Below are 20,477 nucleotides of genomic sequence, written 5' to 3' on the forward strand. Positions count from 1 at the left end.
GTTTGTGTGGTGCTGTTGTGTTTGTGAGTTTTAATGTGTTTACTTCCTGATTTGTGTTTTTTTTATCTGGAAGCTACTTTAAGTGCACATCATGGAGGAGTGAGCTTTAAACACTAGCTTTCTCTGCTCTTGGGGCAGCTTACTGAATAAATAATTTATAAAGTTAGCAGTTAAAATCAGCAAACAAATGGCTATATAGTTAAATTTGATAAATAACTGCAAAGAGTTATTTATCTTGTGCTCGTAGCATCTCAGAGGTTCTATTTATTTTGCAAAGCCTCAAATGTGCACAAGGTAAGCACAGACATGATTCGCAACATTACCAATTGCTTACATAAAAAACAAGAAATAAAACTCAGCGCCCGCTTCCTCCGCAAGAATAACCGCGCTCTGGCCCTTTAAGAGGGCAACGCCTCCTTACGTAGGGGAGAAAAAAAAGCAGCGTCCTCCTCATAGCGGGATCGGGAATAGAACGGGACTCCCTGCACGCATGCGCGCCCCAGTGATCTACGCAAGAAGAAACCTGTGTGGTGGACTTCATGGGACTACGTCAAGACGCAGGGCACGCATCAGGAGGCGGGGTCCCGGAGCTGGAGAAGGATCCGCGCGGAGCCTCCCGGGCGCTGCGTGGGGCGGGGGGGGCAGGGAGCCTCCGCGCCCCGCGAACCATGTTCCGCTACCAGGTGAGGAAACGCTTTGTCGGTGTGTGGGCGCTGCCGGGCCTCTTACTCGCGGGACCTCCCTCACTCGCTCGGGCGGAAGCGCCCAGGGCCACCCTTGCCATGACCTTTGACCCGTATTTGGAACTCTCGGCTCTCTCTTCTCTCCCCCCTCCCCCAAGCTGTCCGGCGCCGCGTGCTTGAGGAGAGGGGCCGCTCTAGGAGTCTGTGGACAATGACCCAGGAGGACCCCTGTCCGTGAACCCGGTGGAGGCTGGTCTAGTCTGTGGGTGAGGGTGGGCGGGAACAGAACGGGAAGCCCCTTCCCGTTCCCTCAGCTCAAGCTGGGTCTCCCAGTTGGGGTGACCTGTTAGGGTGTGCGAAGGAGAGTGGCATCCTTTCCCCAACTCTGCAGCCTATGCCCTAAACAAGCGAATAACTAGCTGCTTTCATGTGGGATGGCCTTTGGGGAAGAGTCTGAGGTGCTCATTTGTGTTTTCGGTTCCTGAGGGCCCTTTCCATGCCAGAGATATGGGAGGGGGTCAGCCATCTGCAACATAGATGGAGTTTGTGCATGGAGCACCCACAAATCAATTGCTATTCTGGGACTCCCTTAGGAAAGTCATGTGGGAAGAATGTACCAGGTGATTGTGGAATGACTTGCCACAGTGAGACATTGGGCTTTGATCTATAGAAGGAAATTCATGGTTGAAGGATGACACTTGCAACAGAGGTTCGCATCTCAGCGTGCAAAAGTATATTGTATGTAACTGATTGGTTTTTGGACATGTGCTTTGGGGAATTTAACTAATCGGGCTTGCACATACTATCTATTCAGTAAGATATTCTTGCAAAGTTACAGGAGTTCTCCTTTGTCTGCAAAAACTGACAAAGGAGACTAAAACAGCAGAAACTGAGAGTTCTTGCATATTTTCTGTGCAGTGTTTACATTAGGGTGATGCTCATAGATAGAATGTGTGATAGAGCTGTTGATAGGAACAAGGATACTGTGTTCTGAGAAACAGACCATGATGAGACTTTTAGGATAGAGAAGTGTGGAAAATGTCATGTAATTTAGTGTACAGACATACTGGATTGCATTAAGGTAGTAGCCTGCAGCATTCATTTAGAGGACTGTGTTCTGTGATTCAGTCATGTCTGTTCCACATCCTTTTTAAAATATGCTAGGTTCTTTTCTATGGGGAACTTAATGGGCTGGAGCTCCTTCTCCATTTTTCCTCCAGTATAACTCCTCCCATGACAAAATCTGAAATAGTTAAGCTAGGAGTGAGGAACCTTCTTCAGCCTGAGGTTTCTCATTCCCTCATGAGAAACCTTTTGGGGGCTGCATGCCAGTGATGGGCAGGGCAAGAATTGAAAGCAGGTGAGGCAACAGATGTGATTCTATCCTTTGTACAGTGGGACAGGAGGGGAGAGTGACCTTGTGCCTGAATCCTGTTTGCTGGTTTCCCACAGACATCTGGTTGGGCACTGTGGGAACAGGTTGCTGGGCTAGATGAGCCATTGGCCTGATCCAGCAGGCTCTTCTTGTGTTACATTTAAGTGGCTTAAGCAGCAGTTGAACACCTCTGGGATAGTCGTTTAAGAGTGCAGAGTCAAGATACCTAACTTGGGATAGTTACCCCCTTAATCTTCTTTCAGTACTTTGTCCTGCAGCAAAGATGGTAAAAGCACAGCTCCTTTCTTTTCAGGGTTGTTCTGAACTGCAGGCCCAAAGGAGGACTCATGGGAGTAGCGTGCAGGGATACCAAAGGAAGATGTCAAAAATGCTTGACTGATCAGTTCTAGTGCTTTATTAAAGAAAGGTGTAGATTTACAGCAAATCAGCCTACCAGGTCTTCCAGCCTTTACAGGCACGGGACAGACACTGCAGCAAAGAGATGGCTTGTGCACACCCAAGCAAACATTCATATGTTCTTTATACACAAAGCAGCATACATCACTCTGGCCAGGACCATTCCACCTGACTAGATGATGGCATAGGTGGCAAATACCCAAATCTTACAGATACTTCTCCTTTCTGGGCTCGGAGCCCAGCCTCCCAAGCACCCCCCCCCCCGATAAAAGTAAGCCAATTAGCCTAAATCAAAGCAAGTGTATATAAACACATGAGCTCATTGCTAAAACAACTACCAATTAAATGTGAGGTTATCTTGACTACCAAGATGGTGTTTGCAGAGCTTCTGGAATAGTTCACTTTTGATTCAAAACAAGGGTCTAGCACAGGGGTCAACAACCTTTTTCAGCTGTGGGCCGGTCCATGTCCCTCAGACCATGTGGTGGGCCGGACTATATTTTTTTGTGGGGGGGGGGGAATGAACGAATTTCTATGCCCCAGAGATGCATTTTAAATAAAAGCACACATTTTACTCATGTAAAAACACCAGACAGGCCCCACAAATAACCCAGAGATGCATTTTAAATAAAAGGACACATTCTACTCATGTGAAAACACACTGATTCCCAGACCATCCGCGGGCCGGATTGAGAAGCTGATTGGGCCGCATCCGGCCCACGGGCCTTAGGTTGTCTATCCCTGGTCTAGCAATTGCAATTTACACAAGTGATTGAAAGCTTGAAATTAGGTGGCTGAGTTTAATTCTTTTAAGTTTGTCAACATGAAATGCAAGAGTATCATCTTGTGCATGGTACAAGAAAGTGACTAGAAATAAAATTAAAAGAAGCTCCTAGCTTGCAGGGACACTGGGAGTGTTGGATTAGCATTCTTACTTGTTCACATTCTAAACACCATGTAGGAATCAAGGGAACTGTTCTTGTCCTATTACTGTGCAGAAAAGGCCTTTTCCACATGCTCTTGTGTGTGGAATAACTATTTAGTTGTTACACATTTGAGGTTTCACTGCTGTTTGACAGATGTCTCGCTTTTAAATTGGACTACACTGGTACCTTGGGTTACAGATGCTTCAGGTTATAGACACTTCAGGTTACAGACTCCACTAACCCAGAAATAGTACCTCGGGTTAAGAACTTTGCTTCAGGATGAGAACAGAAATTGCGCAGCGGCAGCGGGAGGCCCCATTAGCTAAAGTGGTACCTCAGGTTAAGAACAGTTTCAGGTTAAGGGCGGACCTCTGGAACAAATTAAGTTCTTAACCCGAGGTACCACTGTATGGGGAAAATTAGATTTCGTCCATATTCTCAAGTTATCACCACTAAATGGACACACCACTACTGTCCACCCTCCTCTGCTATACTGTGAGTTTTCATGTGATTTAATGGCTGTTGACTACACAAGGTGTAACCATCAAAAAGCTCTCCAGACTTTTCCTAGAGGCTTAAGCTGGAATCATCGGGAAGCTGCAAACAATTTTTTTAACAAATAAACCATACTTTCATTTCTGTCTCTTTTGATGATGCAAGTGAAACTGATAGTTTCTTTTTGGCCAGAAAAAGTAAATTGCACTTCATAACTTGCTGTTTTCCCTCACCTCCAAGCAGGCTCTGCTGTTTTGGCAGCAGACCATTGCTCTTCCAACCCCGTAACCTTTGGAGACAGGATATAGACTGGTATAGAGAAACAAGGGGCTTGAACGAGGCTGATAGAATTGTAGTTACTGTGCACTAAGCCCAAATGTATTAGTATGCTCTGGTAGGTAATGGGTTGCCATGCAAATCCATTGACCAGTCAAATATTGGTCCCTACGGTAAAGATATTTAAAGCCAGGAATGCTGCTGTCTGGGTGGCATCTTACCTCTAAAATGGCTTTTTAAAAGTTCACTTTGCTTTCTGTTTTAATTTCATTCTTGCAAGATCATTTTTGAAAAACAACAACAAAAAACTGTGCTGGTTTCAAAGTTCTGCATAAAAGTCAGGATCTGTTATCTAATATTGGGCATATTTTAAATATTCTTGATATTGTATAATCTATGTGTTACAAACCTCTTTAATGTATTTCAGGTTTACGAGGTTTTACTTGTACGGTTGTTGGCTTTATTTTGTTCAGGTCTCTGACTGCATATAAAGAATCTGTATCTGATATTATGTGAATACAGTATTAACATTTATACAAACTTGTTTAATGTTGCTAAAATAGGGTGGTGGTTGTTTTTTTAAATCATCCTTTCACCATGGCTCTGTTTGCATATACAAGTCATAGATAAAAGCAAAGCAGTGGTTCACCATGAATGAACAGTGTGCTGCTGCATGCTGCTCGATCATGATCCCTTTGCTCTACCCTGCTGATCAGGGAGGGGGTGGCTTTGTGCTGCATGCAAGCCAGCAGTTGTGGTTTGTTCTTCCTAACAAACTATGAGCAGTAAGCCAAAAACAAAACTTGGCTTCGTCTCATGGATTGTTTGAAAAGAAACAAATAATGAGCCCAGCTTTGCGCCTACTGCTAAGTCAGTTGTTCCGTGTTTTTGTCTCTTGGCTCCAGAACAAAGTGAGCATAACTGAGCAACATCCACTAGCACACTTGCCCATTTGCAGTAAGCGGAGTTGAGTGTTTCAGACTATGTATGGCTTGCTGTGATGTGTGAACCAGGTCATAAACAGTTAACTATTTTGTTCTTGTAATTAAGTATTAAATCTGTTTAAAGTATTCCGTTTCCTTTTCTAATAAATTTAGTACTCTTAAAATATTTGACCGTTACTTGACAATATATACTGGTAAATGAGTATTCGACTGGTCAGTTTTGCCTCATTCAAATGCCCAATCCTAGAGTAATGCATATTTGGATAGATGTTTTCCTTTTTTATCCTGGATTTTCATACACATTGGCTTATTTGCCAGAGCATCTGTCTGTAAAAGGTAAACCATGTGAAATGATGGTTCATTCAGAAAAAAAACTCTTGGCTGGTTTCTGTTCCTCTTATTACCTTTGTTTTTTGCTCAGTGCAGATAGTTTGTTTAGTTTCTTTCTGTATCCGACACAATTCAGGTTGTTTTGTTTTACTTAACTAGAGAGCAAAGTCTGGTTTGTGCTTTGAAAGGTGCTCCGGTCCAAATTTAGCTTGAACTGACTCATGAGTAAAACCACTCCCTGGATGAAATTCTTTCTGGCATGCCAGAAAGGAAGTGAGAACATGAGAATACAAAACTATGCTATCGTTTGCACAAGGTGTGTTACCCTTCTTGTTATGGGGAAGAGCAATGTGGAAAGCATGGTATATATAGTCAGTATTTGGTCTTGGAGCCACTTACCGGTAACTCTGCAGTTTTAAAGCTAGCAAAGCTGCTGCAGAGTAAATGATTGTGGGTGCAGCCTCTTGTAGGATAGCACAGTGGCTTCTCACATTCATATAGTTCTCTGAAAATACAGGTAGTGAACTATGAGTGTGCTGCAGCCTACACTACTTACCGGTATCTGCTTGTTCAAAACAGGAATAGAAAGACGCTTGAGTTTTGCACACCACTCAAGACCAGGTGTCCCCCACATGTCAACAGCCCCCTTTGCCTTTTTGAATCTCATGACACCTACAGAACTTTATATTCATAATAAGGAGTTGGTGTAGCAATATTACAACATGGGAAGGAGTGGGAGGAAATCACTGTGGAAAAATTAAGTTGCTGTGGGTGTAGCAAAATTAAAAGTGGTGAGTTTTGGTATGATCTGGCACAAGTTTATCTTTTTGAGAGGCTTTTTGCCATAACGGTGCTGCACCGTAGCATTTGAAGCTGCAAATGGATGAGTACTTAATTTTGCCTCTTAACATGGAAAGTGGGTTTCAGAAAGTTGCAGGCTGTGATGGTTTGTGTGGGGGTGTTGCCTTCTCTCGTGGGGATTTTGTGCCTAGTTAATTCAGAATTGGAAATACCACAAGAGGATGTTGAGATGTCTTTCTAGTTCCTGAAATCAACGCTGTGGGTTTCTTTTCTGTTAAGTCCCTTGAGGACTGCCCTCTGGATGAGGATGAAGAAGGCTTTCATAACTTGGCTGAGGAAGATGAAGATATCGACCAGTTTAATGATGACACATTTGGAGCTGGTGCAATTGGTGAGTTTGTCTAACAAGTGTACCCTCCCTTTCCATTCATATGCCGGAGGCTATTTTATATACTGTATATTTCTTTTTTATATAATAGCCTAACTGTGCTGAAACATCCTTATTTCTTCCAAAGTTGCACTGCTGATATTTGGGCTGCTTGTTAAATCCCTTTGGTGTTCCAATCTTTTGCCCCAGGAGTTGTAGGCAGATGCTGCTGCAGCTGTAGAACTAGGAGGGAGTGATATGGCAAGAATGGCAGCATCTTAAAAGAAATAAATCCCATGAATAGCCCTGAGACCTGCAGGCGTAGGGCGGTATACAAATTTAATATAAAAATATAACAACAGCAGTAATAATAATAATAATAAATATCCTTTCTGTCGTTCCTTTGCAGATGATGACTGGCAAGAAGCTCATGAAAGGTTGGCAGAGCTGGAAGAGAAGCCTGCACCAGGAGGAGAGCAAGTGGATACAGGAGTTGCCGATGAGATGGACCTGCTGGGGGACCACGAAGAGAACCTGGCAGAGAGGCTCAGCAAGATGGTGATTGATAATGAGTTGGAAGATCCAGCCATCATGCAGGCTGTGCAAACTCGGCCTCCTGTCCAGGTGTGCAGCAAGTGATAGTGGGGTTACATAGTGGTGGGGAAAGAGTAATCTCATCTCTTTGATAGGTTGCATAGGTTGGAGAGACCTCCATTTGACTTTTAATCCCTGTGTTCCCTTCTTTCCAGCAACAAAGTGGGCTCAATTCGAGCATCTGGGATGGGCCTTCAGTTCTCAGGCGCATTAGAGGACCGCTTCTTAATCAGGTGCAGTGCTTTGTTTGTTTGTTTCATCTAAAGGGAATCTTGGTTTTCCCATAAAGGTGATTGTCTTCTCCTGCCTCTCCCCCCACCCCCCAGCTTCCATTATCTAATGTTTTTTTCTAGTACAGAAGATAGTGACACTGTCTTTGCATGGGAGACTTGCAGACTTAAGTTCAATAGCCTACGTTCTGCCTGTGTCTCTTCCCAAATGTATAAATATTTAAAGTAAGTTGCTGGTGTGTGTTCTCCTCTTCTGCGCAGGAGGTCCCCTCTGTGTCAGTGCTGGAATATGCCCTACCACAAAGACCTCCGCAGGCCCGAGAAGAGGAGCAGGACCTTTCAGAGCGGGCACTGCCCAGGCGGTCATCCTCGCCAGTTATTGGCAGCCCTCCTGTTCGTGCTGTTCCTATTGGAACGCCACCTAAGCAGCCCACCATGCCCAACTTTAACCAGCAGGTATTGTTTCTTCCTTCTGGAATTGAGGGTGGGTGGATCTGGGATGGGGGCTTCAGAGAAGAGCAGAATGAAAACGAAAGGCACTGTGCTGCGTTGAGTAGCAAAGAGGTTGCCACATAGGTCTCAGTTTAGCATCTGCAAAGGCTAATGTTATTTTCCACCTGCGCCCCTGTCCCTTGGAATGCTTGCTTACTTGCCCTTTTGCTGCTCTAGATGTCAAACTCTCCCATGATAGAAGCTTGTCTTCCATCTGTCTGTTTCTGACAAAATGGGAAAACAGCATTAATTAAATATCTGAAACTTTTCATTAAAATGTAACATAGATGCCCTTTCAAGGATGTGACTTTCTCTCCGGTGGTGTTTTGAGTGTTCAGTGAAATGTGGGTCCAATCTGCTATTGAAAGAAGTGCTCTTGTTTGCTTTTGTCATTTCTCTTTCAAATGCAATGAAGGTGATGGCTAGAAAGAAGTATGATATCTTAATGGTTAGGATGCAGTCTGGTACCTGGAGTTGAAGGAAGCATTTGGTGGTGAGGTTTAATCTCAACTCTACTGATTTTCTTATTTTGCTTTCATTTTTCTTCTCTTTCAATAGATCCTATGTCCAAAGCCTGTTCACATTAGAGTCCCCATTCAGCAGCGTTACCCAAGCCCCTTCAGTGAGAGAATGTCTCCAAACCAGCTCTGCAATATGACGGTAGTTCTGACTGAGCAAATCTCTGTGTTGGCTTGTGGTCTAACATCTGTTCTTGCCCTTAACCCTCCCCCAACATTCCTCGCTATTTAAAATGTTCTTGAAGGCCTTTACTCATCAATGTAACCTTCAGCCTCTCCTGTATTGCTTTGTTCTGAAATAAACCCCCTTCTGGCCTTGAACACATTCAGAATCCCTAGGGGGCAACACAGAGCCTGTAAACTACAGGAGATTCCCAGTGCACTTTTGTGTGTTTCTAAGGTTTACTTGACTTTCAGTTTGGCTTTTGGTATAATTGGTCATTGTTAGACAAGAAAACCTAAAACAAAAAAGCCTAAAAGGAAAAAGAGCTCAAATCTCCAGTCTTCTGTTTAATTTTCATGACACCCAATTTCATGTATCAAGATTCTTGGGTTTTGCCCTTGAAAGGAGCTCCAGTGCAAGGACAGCACATACAGCAGTTGAAATTTAGTGCTCCTGCTCCTTAATGGTCTGGTGTACCCTTTTAATCATAAAGCAATTTAGCAGTATGCAGCTTGTAATATACTTCCGAAGAGATCCTCGGTATGGCTCTCCAGTGTTGAGATGTGATGATGATACTGTTTGCCTAATACTAGAATGAATTATTTTGTCCTGTCCTGTATGATAGGAATGACCAGCACACTGGTTGTTCCAACGCCTCTCTTGTCTTGCTTGTTTCAGACACTTCTAGCTTCTGCGTTGCTCCTGCCTTCTATTTTCTGTCATTCAATAATATCCAGAAGGGGGAACACAGGAATGTTCATATTGTGTCAGACTGTTTCTACAGTCGGTGTGTTCTATTTTCCTTTTTCCAGAACTCCTCCCTCCTGGGCCACCCATTCCCTCCCAATGTTACTCCTGTTCTCACCCACCTTCAACGAGCACAGCTGCTAGGAGGAGCACAGGTAAACATCTGACTACTGTCTTGCTCTCCTTTGCATTTTTGTGGTTGCATCCTCTACAGCAGGGGTGGGGGACCTGTGGCTCTCCAAATGTTGTTGAACTCAAACTCCCAACCAATGTTCAGAGATGGTGGGAGTTGGAGTTCAGCAACATCTGGAGGGCCACAGGCTCCTCACTCCTGGCCTATGGGCTCTTTTGCTCTACTATGCAAGTTCTTCCTCCTGCTTCTTGTGTTTGCTTCATTTGCCAGATCGTATATTCAGGGAACAGAGAAGCCATCAGCAATGTACGCTTGGTATGCTTCTCTGTCTAGCGGATAAAGTTCTTGCAGTGGTGATGCTGTTTTCTCCTTCTCCCTACAGGCAGGGAGACTGTCTCCCAGCCAGTTTGCACGTGTCTCTGGACTTGTCAGCAACCCCCTTGCGTCCATGAACCCCAAACTACTCCAGGGCCGAGTTGGGCAGATGATGCCTCCAGCTAGCGGATTTCGTGCCTACTTTGGGGCACCGCCTGTCCCTTCATCGCAACACCACTCCCCATGTCCTGGAGCCCACCTGCAGAATTTAAGGTATCCCATTTGCTCCACCTTTCTTCCAGTAAGACAGCTAAGCTGAATTGTGTGTGGGTTCTCCATTGCCCTTTCTTGAGAAAAATTTATTCCCTAGGCCTCAACCGCAGATGTTCCGGCCGGATACGACCCACCTTCACCCACAGCACCGGCGACTTTTGCACCAGAGGCAGCAGCAGAACAGGAAGTGAGTGTTGGGTGCATCTATGTGCTTCTGTTGATGGAGGGAGGGAAAGCTTAAATGCCTTCCCAGCACAAGAAGCAAAGTTCTGTCAAGGTTGTGTATACTTGGTGTCAAGGAAAAGCTATTTCTGTGTCCAATGTAACCTGTGTATAAACATATATCAAGTGCCTCGGCAGCATGTCTGCTCCAAAATATCTACATAAAATCAGATTTTTTTGGAAGAATGATTTGGTGGGCATCCAACTCATTCCTGTTCACTGGAGCCCTCATTTTCCACCGATTCTACAGAAGTGGATTCCCTGCACCTAACAGAAGGTTGGGCTTGATGGCCTTCTGACACATCTTCCACTCTGATTCTTCGAATGAGTTGGAGATTATCCTGGACTTCCAAATGGAGCTGGAGTGGCAAAAAGAAGTAGGGATAGGAAAAGGAATGATTAATTCAGCCAGTTGATAATCTTAACAAAATTAATTGCCTCAGGTGGAAGATGGCTGCTAGTTCAGATGGAAGGGAATTTAGACAATTCATGGGTCTGTATTGATAGTGGTTAGCCAAAATGGCTGGAAATTGAACCTTCATATGTTGGGGGCAGTGCATCTCCAGTGAGGTGCAGAGATCAAGGGATACCTACGGTATTGTCACTAAGCTCTTTTGGAACATCTGGTTAGCCTCTGGAGGCAAACTCATCAGATGTTTAGCTTTACTTTGCAAGACAATTCTTAGGATGATAGGCCTCAGTATTCTGTGCAGCTAACTCCCTACCTATTGCTTTTCTATTTTTTTTTTAAGCCTTCACCAAAATCTGCTTGTGTGTATTGGCTTTCTCTCTGTAACCAGGATGAGAATTTTGTTTTTTAAAGAGGGCTATTGCCAGTTTTTCTGATGCAGTCTTTGGCACAGTGATCATACCCCTGGAATACCCATACCCCTGAGCACTGTGCCTATATGTGGAGGTATTTCTCAACATCCTGTGGTTAGTCTGGTCACCCCTTCAAGGAATATCCTGCAAGTAACTTCATGGCCTGTCACAACAGAGCAAACGTGACTGGGGTGAAATTTGCTTATTCAGAAGAAACTTATCCTTTTACCTGCTCTTAAGTTCAGCGCCATGAACTTGCATGCTGGATTGACCCTGGGTTGTTTCTTGGGTCATGTAAAAATACAGCTAAAGGAATTTGCTTGAGTGCATCTGTTCTTCTCAGAATTGTCTTGTGCCATGAGACTTCGTATAAATCCCAGACCGCTGTCCTGGAGCACTTGCATGCTGTACTTGCATGCTGTATCCTTCTGTGTACAGTGGTACCTTGGTTCTCGAACTTAATCCATTCCGGGAGTCTATTCAACTCCAGAAACCGTTCAAAAACCATGGTGCGGCTTCCGATTGGCAGCAGGAGCTTCCTGCACTCAAGCAGAAGCCGCATTGGACATTTGTCTTCCGAAAAAAATTGCTAACTGGAACACTTACTTCCAGGTTTGCGGTGTTTGGGAGCAAATTTGTTAAGCAACTGAGCCGTTCGGGAACCAAGATTCCACTGTAATTAGTCTGTACTTTTCCTGAATTTTGTGGAACCCCTTTCAGTCAGCACCGGAGCCTAAATGGGTCAGCAGGGGACAGAGGGAGCCACCAGAATAGCCACCAGGAGCAGATCAGGAAGGACCCTTATGCCAATCTCATGCTGCAGCGGGAAAAGGACTGGGTGTCCAAGATCCAGATGATGCAACTGCAAAGCACTGATCCATACCTGGATGACTTCTACTATCAGGTTGGTGCTTCATGGAGGCCCCTTGTAGCACTCTGCTTCTTGTCTTGCTGGGGAGAAGTTTCCAGTCTTGGGTTAAAGGGTGCTGTGCCTCTAGATTTCTAACCAGCTTTCTCTTCCTTTAGAACTATTTTCAGAAGCTGGAAAAATTATCTGCAGCTGAGGAAATGCATGGTGATGGTCCCAAAAAAGAGCGCACCAAACTAATCACCCCACAAGTTGCCAAGTTAGAGCATGCCTACAAGCCAGGTAAGTACCCTTGTGTACCAGGGACTGATCTGAATGCATGTAGCAGGAGGAAGAACTACATGTGGAAGGGTGGACTGTGCTACTTCAGCCTTGCATGGGGTGGGCAAAGAATAGCATATGGGGAGATGTGTTCCTTGTTGTGCTAAGCTTCTATTCACGTGGTGTCTTTAATATGGAGGAGTATTAGAAACTTACTCCCCTCCCTTCCGCTACTTGTTAGGAGTGATTTAACCTGTTCTGCTCCCTCAGGATTCTACCATCTCATTCTGCTGCATATGAAGACTTCACCCTATATACCATTCCAGGGCTGGGGTGTAAAGGAAGGCAAGCTTAGACACAACAAGGAACAGCTTGCCTTGTAGGTCTGCATGTATTTGAGCCCAAAATATAGCCTCATTTCCTAGATGGTTGATTAGGAAGGCACAGTTTGGTTGATGGAGTGAAAATGTAATCTGGAAGGGATGGGAACAGTAGAACTTCGTGTAGCAATAGCAAGATGTTAGAACAGGTAGGTTCGCTCATGCAATTTCACCTGCATTGCCTTTTCTTTATGCTTGCAGTGCAGTTCGAAGGCTCACTGGGGAAGCTCACAGTCTCCAGTGTGAATAACCCCCGCAAGATGATTGATGCTGTTGTGACATTACGAGGGGAAGAAGATGTAAGTTTCTCTGGCTAGGATTACTTGGGCTCCCTCCATGGATAGCGTAATGCTATGGGTTTGTCATTTTCCTTCTCAAATATGGGTTCTTGCCATTGTCAAACCTTGCTCCTGCTCAGGTTGCAGAGGGGAACTCTCCTGTTCAGTGGGAACTTTTCTTAGCATGTCTTGCACTCTTCCTTAGGAGACAAAGGAGAAGCAGGTTCGAGATAAAAGACGTCAGACTCTCTTCACTATTGAGAAGGTAAGTCTGAGACTTTGGTGCATTCTCCCTGGAAAGAGGAGAATCTTCCAGCTGGAATCATCCAGTACATGGTTAAAGGGGAGCTACTAACTCAGCCCTTAGTGGTTAAACTGGTGGCAGCGCAGTTTGACCATCATGGGTTATGCCATCTTGGATTTAGAATAGAGAGGCTACTGTTGAAATCACTTGTACATCCTTTTGGTGGTTTAGCCATGTTTACTGCTTCATTTGCTGTCTCAGTTTCCTGCGTAGTATAGTTTCCTTTTAAATGAAGTTAATGAAGGGAGAACTTTCTGACACTGAGCTAGAATGGACTCCCTCAGAAGGTGGTGGACTCTCCTTCCTTGGAGGTTTTTAAGCAGAGGTTGGATGGCCATCCGTCTGGGATGCTTTGGTTGAGATTCCTGCATTGTGGAGGGTTGGACTCATTCTAATTATCTGACTTGGCCTGCGGCAGTCTAGTCTAAAGCTCTGGGGAAAGGGGGGGGATGGCACAGCCTACCCATTTGGTAGTGTTATTCAGGCATTAGAACTGTAGTCCTATAAGAAATGTCATAAGGCATTGAGTTTAGATGCATGTCTAAAACCCATTTCTTGATTACTAGACATACAGCCTCCTCCTGGATGTAGAAGACTATGAGAGGCGCTACCTTTTGAGCCTGGAGGGTGACAGGCTGGCTTTGATGGAGGAGAGGAAGCAGAAGATCTGTGACATGTATGACAACCTGAAGGGGAAAATGCCCAACCAGGAAAGGTAAGAGTAAGATTCTTGTACAATTCCAAAAAGAAAATAGTTCCTCCCAGTTTGACAGAGCAGATATTTGGGTGCACAAGCAGCTGTAGGGGGAATTAGTGACAATTGGCCTCTCCCCAGATTCCACAGAGGGGGGAGCATCACATGAACAGAACTCTGCTAAGTGGGATGCCCCACTAGCAGAAGCCCAGAAAGACAAGATTATGTGTTTCCTTACTGATATTGGCAGTATTGGGGCTCATGGAATAAGCACTGCAAGAATAAAAGTTTCAAAAACTAGTTGGTACAGATTTGCTTCTGGAGGGAAATGGGATGGCAAACCATACTTGACAAACTACCGGTATTTCTAAGATATTAGGACAGACTATTTGGTAATAAACTTATTGCCATTCCCCGCTTCCTCACCTAGGCTTCTTGTTCTTGCTGGCCTGTGGTCGGGACACAACTGTTGCCTCCTCCATAATTACCCCTCACTTCTAGGTTGTGAAGTGGATGTTCCCCCTTAGAGTGCCATACCCTGGCCCAGGGAGCACCCTGTTGCCAACCCAACATGATTTTAAAGCTGTTTCGACTCAGAATAATTATTTGACCTTAATGAGGTTACTGCTCCCGATGAAATGGTCTCTGCTTTTCTGAAGACTTTCTTGGTGTTTGGAAGAACTCTGCATAGGTTTCTAGATGCTGTACCTTCATGAAGAGTGTTGTGGCTGTGGGCAAGGCTGTGATTTTCAAAGCTACCCCAGCTCTGCATGCCACTTAGAGAGGAAGTTCGGCGGGGGAGAAGAATCACATGCTCTGGCGCCACCTAACAATGATTTGTGTGCTCTTTTCTGGCAGGCTGTGTGATGATGCTTTTGTGCAGATCATGTGTATTCGGAAAGGAAAACGTCTGGTTGCCCGGATCCTACCTTTCTTGTCCACTGAGCAAGCCGCTGATATACTTATGGCCACAGCCAGGAACTTGCCGTTCCTAATTAAGAAGGATGCTCAGGATGAGGTAAACACTGCTGAAGAGAGGCCACTAAGGATTTGTCTTGTGTGTTACAGGAATGGAAGAGTTCACCTGCATAACTAATGCCTTCTCTTACTAAAGTAAGAGGAAAATACAGTAGTCCTGTTTGTGTTTGTTAGGATTAGTCTTTTTTGGAATTGACAAGGGTCTTTCAACAAAATAACTAAGACTACAGTCCTGTGCATACTTACCTGGGTGTAAGCCCCATTGAACTTAGCAAGACTTAAACATAGGAATCCTCTATAAATATCTGCAGTCTTTCAATTATTTCCATACTGTGCATTATGACAGCCATGGTTTTACAGACAGATTCTAGCTCCTTTTGGCAGTCTCCCTTGATAATCTGGAGAGGCCGAAGCCACAAATAGAGCACATCTCTTCTTCCAGTCGTCCCATCTCCTTCCTAGTCTTTTAAAGTGAGGTGTTAACTAGCATTTGTAAGAAAGTGTATAACATGTTTAAGTACCAGAGGCATAAACCTGAGAATGTACAGTGTGTATCAAGACAAAGGCTGATAAAAGTTCAAGAAACCAGTTAGAAAGTGGCTGTCTTGGAAAGGGTAGGAAAATGGAGATGGGGAGTCTGTTTCTCCCACTTTAAACTTCTATTTATTCATTATACCCCACTGTTTGAGGAACTTCCTCCAGAAAGCAGCTTAGTTTCCCCCCCAAAACCCCCCACCCCATTTCCACCTGATAATAAAATATAAAAAGTACCAGATACAATACAATGAACAATAAACCAGCGTTTAAAAACAAAAACAAATTCAGTGTTATAGCAATGCTATCCACAGCACTCAGCATAAAGGAGTTGTACTGCAATATATTAATGATTAGACTAGGCTCTGGTCCATGGGGTCACGAAGAGTCGGACACAACTGAACGACTGAACAAGAAAAGACTCAGAAATTAGGATGTCGGTCTCTGGTGTGGAGCATGCTTCTTGTCCTGTGACAAAAGCATAACATTTTTTAAAAACCTTTTCCTCAGGTGCTACCCTGCCTATTGAGGCCCTTCTCCCTTGTTCTCTATCATCTTCCGCTGGGAACTGTCGCCAGCATCCTGCAGCAGCTAATGAACCTACCTCAGAGCACGACGACGACAGCATCGACCAACCTGCACCTCACAAATGTGCTCCAGAACAAGGTTTCTTCTCTTTACTCCGCTTTTATCAGTGCTTAGTGTACCACTAGACTTTTTTATGGCTATGCCTTACTTCAGGATAGAGGAGATGTTAATGATGAGGCTTTAAAGGCACAGCTGCTTGCAAAGATTTGCTAGGATGCAAGGAGTGCCCTTGCTCCCTCACCTGAATGAAGCTCTGGAGTCACTATCATGTTCCTAGGCAGCTGTTCTCACATCTCTTGATCGGTTACTTTTCTTTTGCCCTGTCTCTTCTGTGCAGCGGATTATTTTATGTTTTAAAAAAAAATCAGATTGGCCCTTTTAATTCTAAATGGAAATTTAGTCATTCTTTAAAGTAAGATGGACTTAACTGGGGAATAACTTTTTACTGGAGGTGTACCTAGGGTTGCAGCATTAAGTTTCCTTTATCTCTCTCTCCCCCCCCCCTCCCCCCAGTTTGGCCTCTCTTTGCTTTACTTGGTCTTGAGCCGTGGGGAGGAACTGCAGAGTTCAGATTCTACTACAGAGCTCATGCAAGACAACCAGTGGTGAGTCTGAGCAGCCCGGCATTTGCTGTGTCTACTTTACAAATGTATTTCTTCAAAAATGAAATCTTTTGAGTTTGACTTTCAAATGAATGCAGATAATCCACAACAGTAGGTGAAGACTAGTTTGCATAGTTTCTGGTACATGTTGGTAGCACATGAGAAGCAAGTTACTTAGCTCTAGAGGTTTGCACGTTCCCCCCCCCCCCCCGATTCCATACTGTTACAATTGCCATTGCTGTACTGCATGTTGGGTGGGGTGCAGAGACATTTTATTGCTCTTGTCTGTTTATTGCCCTTCTTTCAGTGCACATTTTGTCTTTGCCACCATCCTGGCTGTGTTTGCTTTGTGAGGGAAAAGCACTCTGTATATATTCAAACACTCAAAGCAGGTTCTTTAGCTGATAAATTGAGGCTGGTAGTCCTTGCTTTGAAGTTTCGCAGAGAAGGCTCACCATGTGCTTAAGAGGCTGTCAAATTACACCTAGGAGTAGGGCAGCAAGCTTGAAGCTCTTGTACTGTACAACTTAAGGACTAAATATCCTTGGACCTGTTCTCTTCATCTCAGCCATATAGCATGTGAGAGCCACAGTTTATTACATTTATGAACCTTCCTTGAGAAGGATCCCAAGGGGAAGGAGCATTTTTATCTTAAAATTGCTGGAAACAGCAGAGGGGGAGGCAGAAAGCTGCAGCATCCTCTTCTGAAAGTCTAGCACTATAACCACTTATTGTAAATACCCACATTGTTAGGTTCAAGACCTCTCTCCTCCTCCTGTCTCATCCTTGCAAAAGATCAGTAGCTGGAATATTGATCGTGGCTTTTTTAGTGTTTACTAGAGCTGTCAAGGTTACTTCCTGATTATAATTGTAGCTCCAGAGGATTCTCATCTGTCTTCTGTAAACTTGGATCACCGTATTCCTTTTTGTCCTTTCAGCCTCCTTTAATATCAAATGGGATCAGGCTAAGGAAAGAACTTTTCCAGAAATGGTTTCATGTTTGCCGTTTCCTCACCATTTGGTAGTCAAATCTAAGTTGTGGCCAAAGACAAATGTTCTGAGAGCAGTGCCCCTGTTGAATTGATCAAGTTTGACTTTAGAACAGTGTCATGTGGTGTGAAGTACTGTCATTCTTGCTGTGTGCATCGTTGTTTCCTAAAATACCTGTCAACATGGGGTAATTGTCTCTTATCTCCCAGTAGTAAATCCCATCTATTTTTTATGGTAAAAACATTTTACCTGCTCTACATTGCAAATACATTTCTAGAGTGGGTTACAGATTAAATCCTATGATGTGGTAGGCATGTAAAGTCAAGCCCCTCTCTTGACAAACCTCCACTTCCATGCCCTGCACCACACTCTGTGCAAGCCATTCTTACAATGACCATTACTTCCTTGTCTCTGGCAGGACGGAACTGATGTTCATGGCAACCAGAGAGCTTCTCCGGATCCCTCAGGCAGCCTTGGCCAAGCCAGTGTCCACCCCCTCTAATCTCCTGTCTCTCTTCTCTCGCTATGTTGATCAGCAGAAGCTAAATGTGCTAGAGACAAAGTTGCAGTAAGTATTGTCATGTTATCCACACATTAATAGAAGTCAGGCGTGGAAATGGAGAACGGGAAGGAGAAATCATGTCTCCAATATTTATAATTATATGTATAAATAAATTTAAAAGTGGAGAAGATACTGCTGTGGCACTGATTCTCACACTCGCAGTAGTTCCACAGTAGATGCTAATAGTTGGAAGTGCACTAATAAGGACTGGCTGGAATGAGACTTCTGTGTCGGTTCACCAACTGTTGTAGTAGTTTTTTGTAATATTTAAGTTTTGAGGAAGCTGTCTGGCAGGGGTGGGGAACCTGTGGTTCTTCAGATGTTACTGGATTCCGACTCCTATTGGCTCCAGCCGGCATAGCTCAGGCTTTCTCAACTTTGGATGTTGCTGGGCTGTAACTCCCATCATTCCTAGCCAGCATGGTTAGTGATCAGGGATAATAGCAGTTGTAGTTCAAGAACATCTGGGGACACAAGGTTGAGAAAAGCTGGCGTATAGCAAGTTGTCATGAATCATGAGAGGTGTATTCCAGCAGTACCTGGGGGTCCACAGGTTCCTCACCCCTTTTATATGGATATGAAACAAAATTGAGCTGGGGGGAAAAGGAATCTGGTTGCAGTAGCTAGAAAGGGTACACAATCTTGACAGTTCTTACTGCTTTCTTCTGTTTCAGGTTGATTCAAGGAATACGATAGAAGGCCTCAAACTGCTGCCACGCTGGTCTCCATCATTGCTGCCACCTCCAGAGTATTTTAGTGGGTGAAGAGGAGGCAGTGCCTTCTCAGAATAAATCCTTGTGGGATTGTGTGTCTGGTCCAGCACAGAAGATTGCTCTCTTGCTCTGAGCTTGGCTGGGGATGTGCTTACCTTCTCCGCCCCTCATTGCTAGTTTGCAGTTCTGCATGTCCTTGCTGCATTGAATCACCCCAAGCCCCCCTTCCCTTTTCCCTCAGCACTTTCACAATGGCTTTCCCTCCCTTCACAGACCCCTTTCTCCTCAGCGCACTACTGATGGACTAGCAAGGAAAGTAGTTCCGCTTTCCTGTCTCCTGTCACTAAGAACACCGGCCTGGGTAGGAGGAAGAGAATAGTCCACATATATTGTGGAAATGGAGAGACCTGTTGGTGTCTAGTTTATGTTGGGAATGTTTTTAAATGATGGGAAGTCCCTCTGATTGGCCCACTGGTGACTCTGTCTCCCCACTTCTTCCAGTGCCAGATGCCTCAATATGGCATCGCCCAGTCCTGCAAACTGATCCGCCTTTTCTGAACCTTGTGATGAAGCAATGTCATCTTTGCACATTTGTCTAGTCTTCCTGAGACTCACTTTCTACCTGAGCTTTTTGTCTCTGACCTACACCTTGCTTCAAGCTCCAGCTGGCCAAGATCCCTTGTAGACTAACCAATAAGGTACCAGGAATGAATTTTCCTGGAACAGATTAATCTTAGTGAGTTTCAATGTCATACACTGCTAGGTCCTGCTGTTTTCTTGCTCCTTTTTTTTTTTTTTTTTGAATGTGGTGAGGTTTTTTTTTTAATTCTTTCTTTGCTTTTAAAAACAATTTGCACATGTAGGTATTCTACAACCAGTAAATGCCTGTTACTAACTGGCTGCCTCTCCACAGTATTCTCCTTACACCTCCCTTAATTCCAGATTTCTAACTTACTTTCTTACACCTTCCTTTTTCCTACAGCCTTTCAACCTTTCTTAATCCTTTTCCTCTACTCTTTACTCCTCTCCGTAAACACGATCAAGTGGTCCATTATTATTATTATTATTATTATTATTATTGTGCTTTTACTTTTTGGTTTGGTTATGATTAATGAAATTTCTAAATTTACATTTTTATAGGGTATTGTAAATAAAAAAAAATTCTATACTTGTGGGGAGTGTGCATAGTGTTCTGTGTATGGATTTTGCTTTTCTATAAACTAGGGGGCTGTCTCATTCAGACCCAAACAGCAGGTGCTTCCATATGGGCTGCTGAAGCTTGTCAAATCTAATATAGTAGTAAAGTGTGAATAAAGCCTCTAAGAAAAAATAAACATTTTGCATGAATTGGTTAAGTACATTGGCTTAGGTGGTACTACCCCACATGAGTTCTCTTCATTTTTCCTCATAGCCATGGAATGGCTTGTTGGCATGGATTAGAGCACACCTTGGCCCATGAATTTGGCATATCCCTTGGAGCTGTACTTTAGGGTTTTATCCATTGCCATATCCACTGTGCTTAATTGTACTCAGGTACAGCTGTCTGGCGGGACGCAGGTGGCTCTGTGGGTTAAACCAGAGCCTAGGACTTCCTGATCAGAA

General features: G+C 44.2%; 1 protein-coding gene across 1 annotated transcript; it reads left to right on the plus strand.

Annotated features, from left to right (window-relative positions):
* The first annotated feature begins 522 nt into the window (after positions 1–522).
* PATL1 (PAT1 homolog 1, processing body mRNA decay factor) lies at positions 523–20,048 on the plus strand. Its single transcript, XM_033157838.1, has 19 exons — positions 523–683; positions 6,527–6,638; positions 7,024–7,238; positions 7,364–7,441; positions 7,700–7,894; positions 8,489–8,590; positions 9,424–9,513; positions 9,874–10,079; positions 10,177–10,266; positions 11,844–12,027; positions 12,150–12,273; positions 12,834–12,931; positions 13,116–13,175; positions 13,781–13,929; positions 14,767–14,926; positions 15,931–16,086; positions 16,522–16,613; positions 18,019–18,168; positions 18,837–20,048. The coding sequence occupies exons 1-19, from the start codon at positions 540–542 to the stop codon at positions 18,856–18,858; spliced, it is 2,427 nt and encodes an 808-aa protein (XP_033013729.1). The 5' UTR covers positions 523–539; the 3' UTR covers positions 18,859–20,048.
* Positions 20,049–20,477: the final 429 nt, after the last annotated feature.

This window comes from Lacerta agilis, chromosome 1, assembly GCF_009819535.1.
Source record: "Lacerta agilis isolate rLacAgi1 chromosome 1, rLacAgi1.pri, whole genome shotgun sequence".
NCBI classification, from domain to species: domain Eukaryota; kingdom Metazoa; phylum Chordata; class Lepidosauria; order Squamata; family Lacertidae; genus Lacerta; species Lacerta agilis.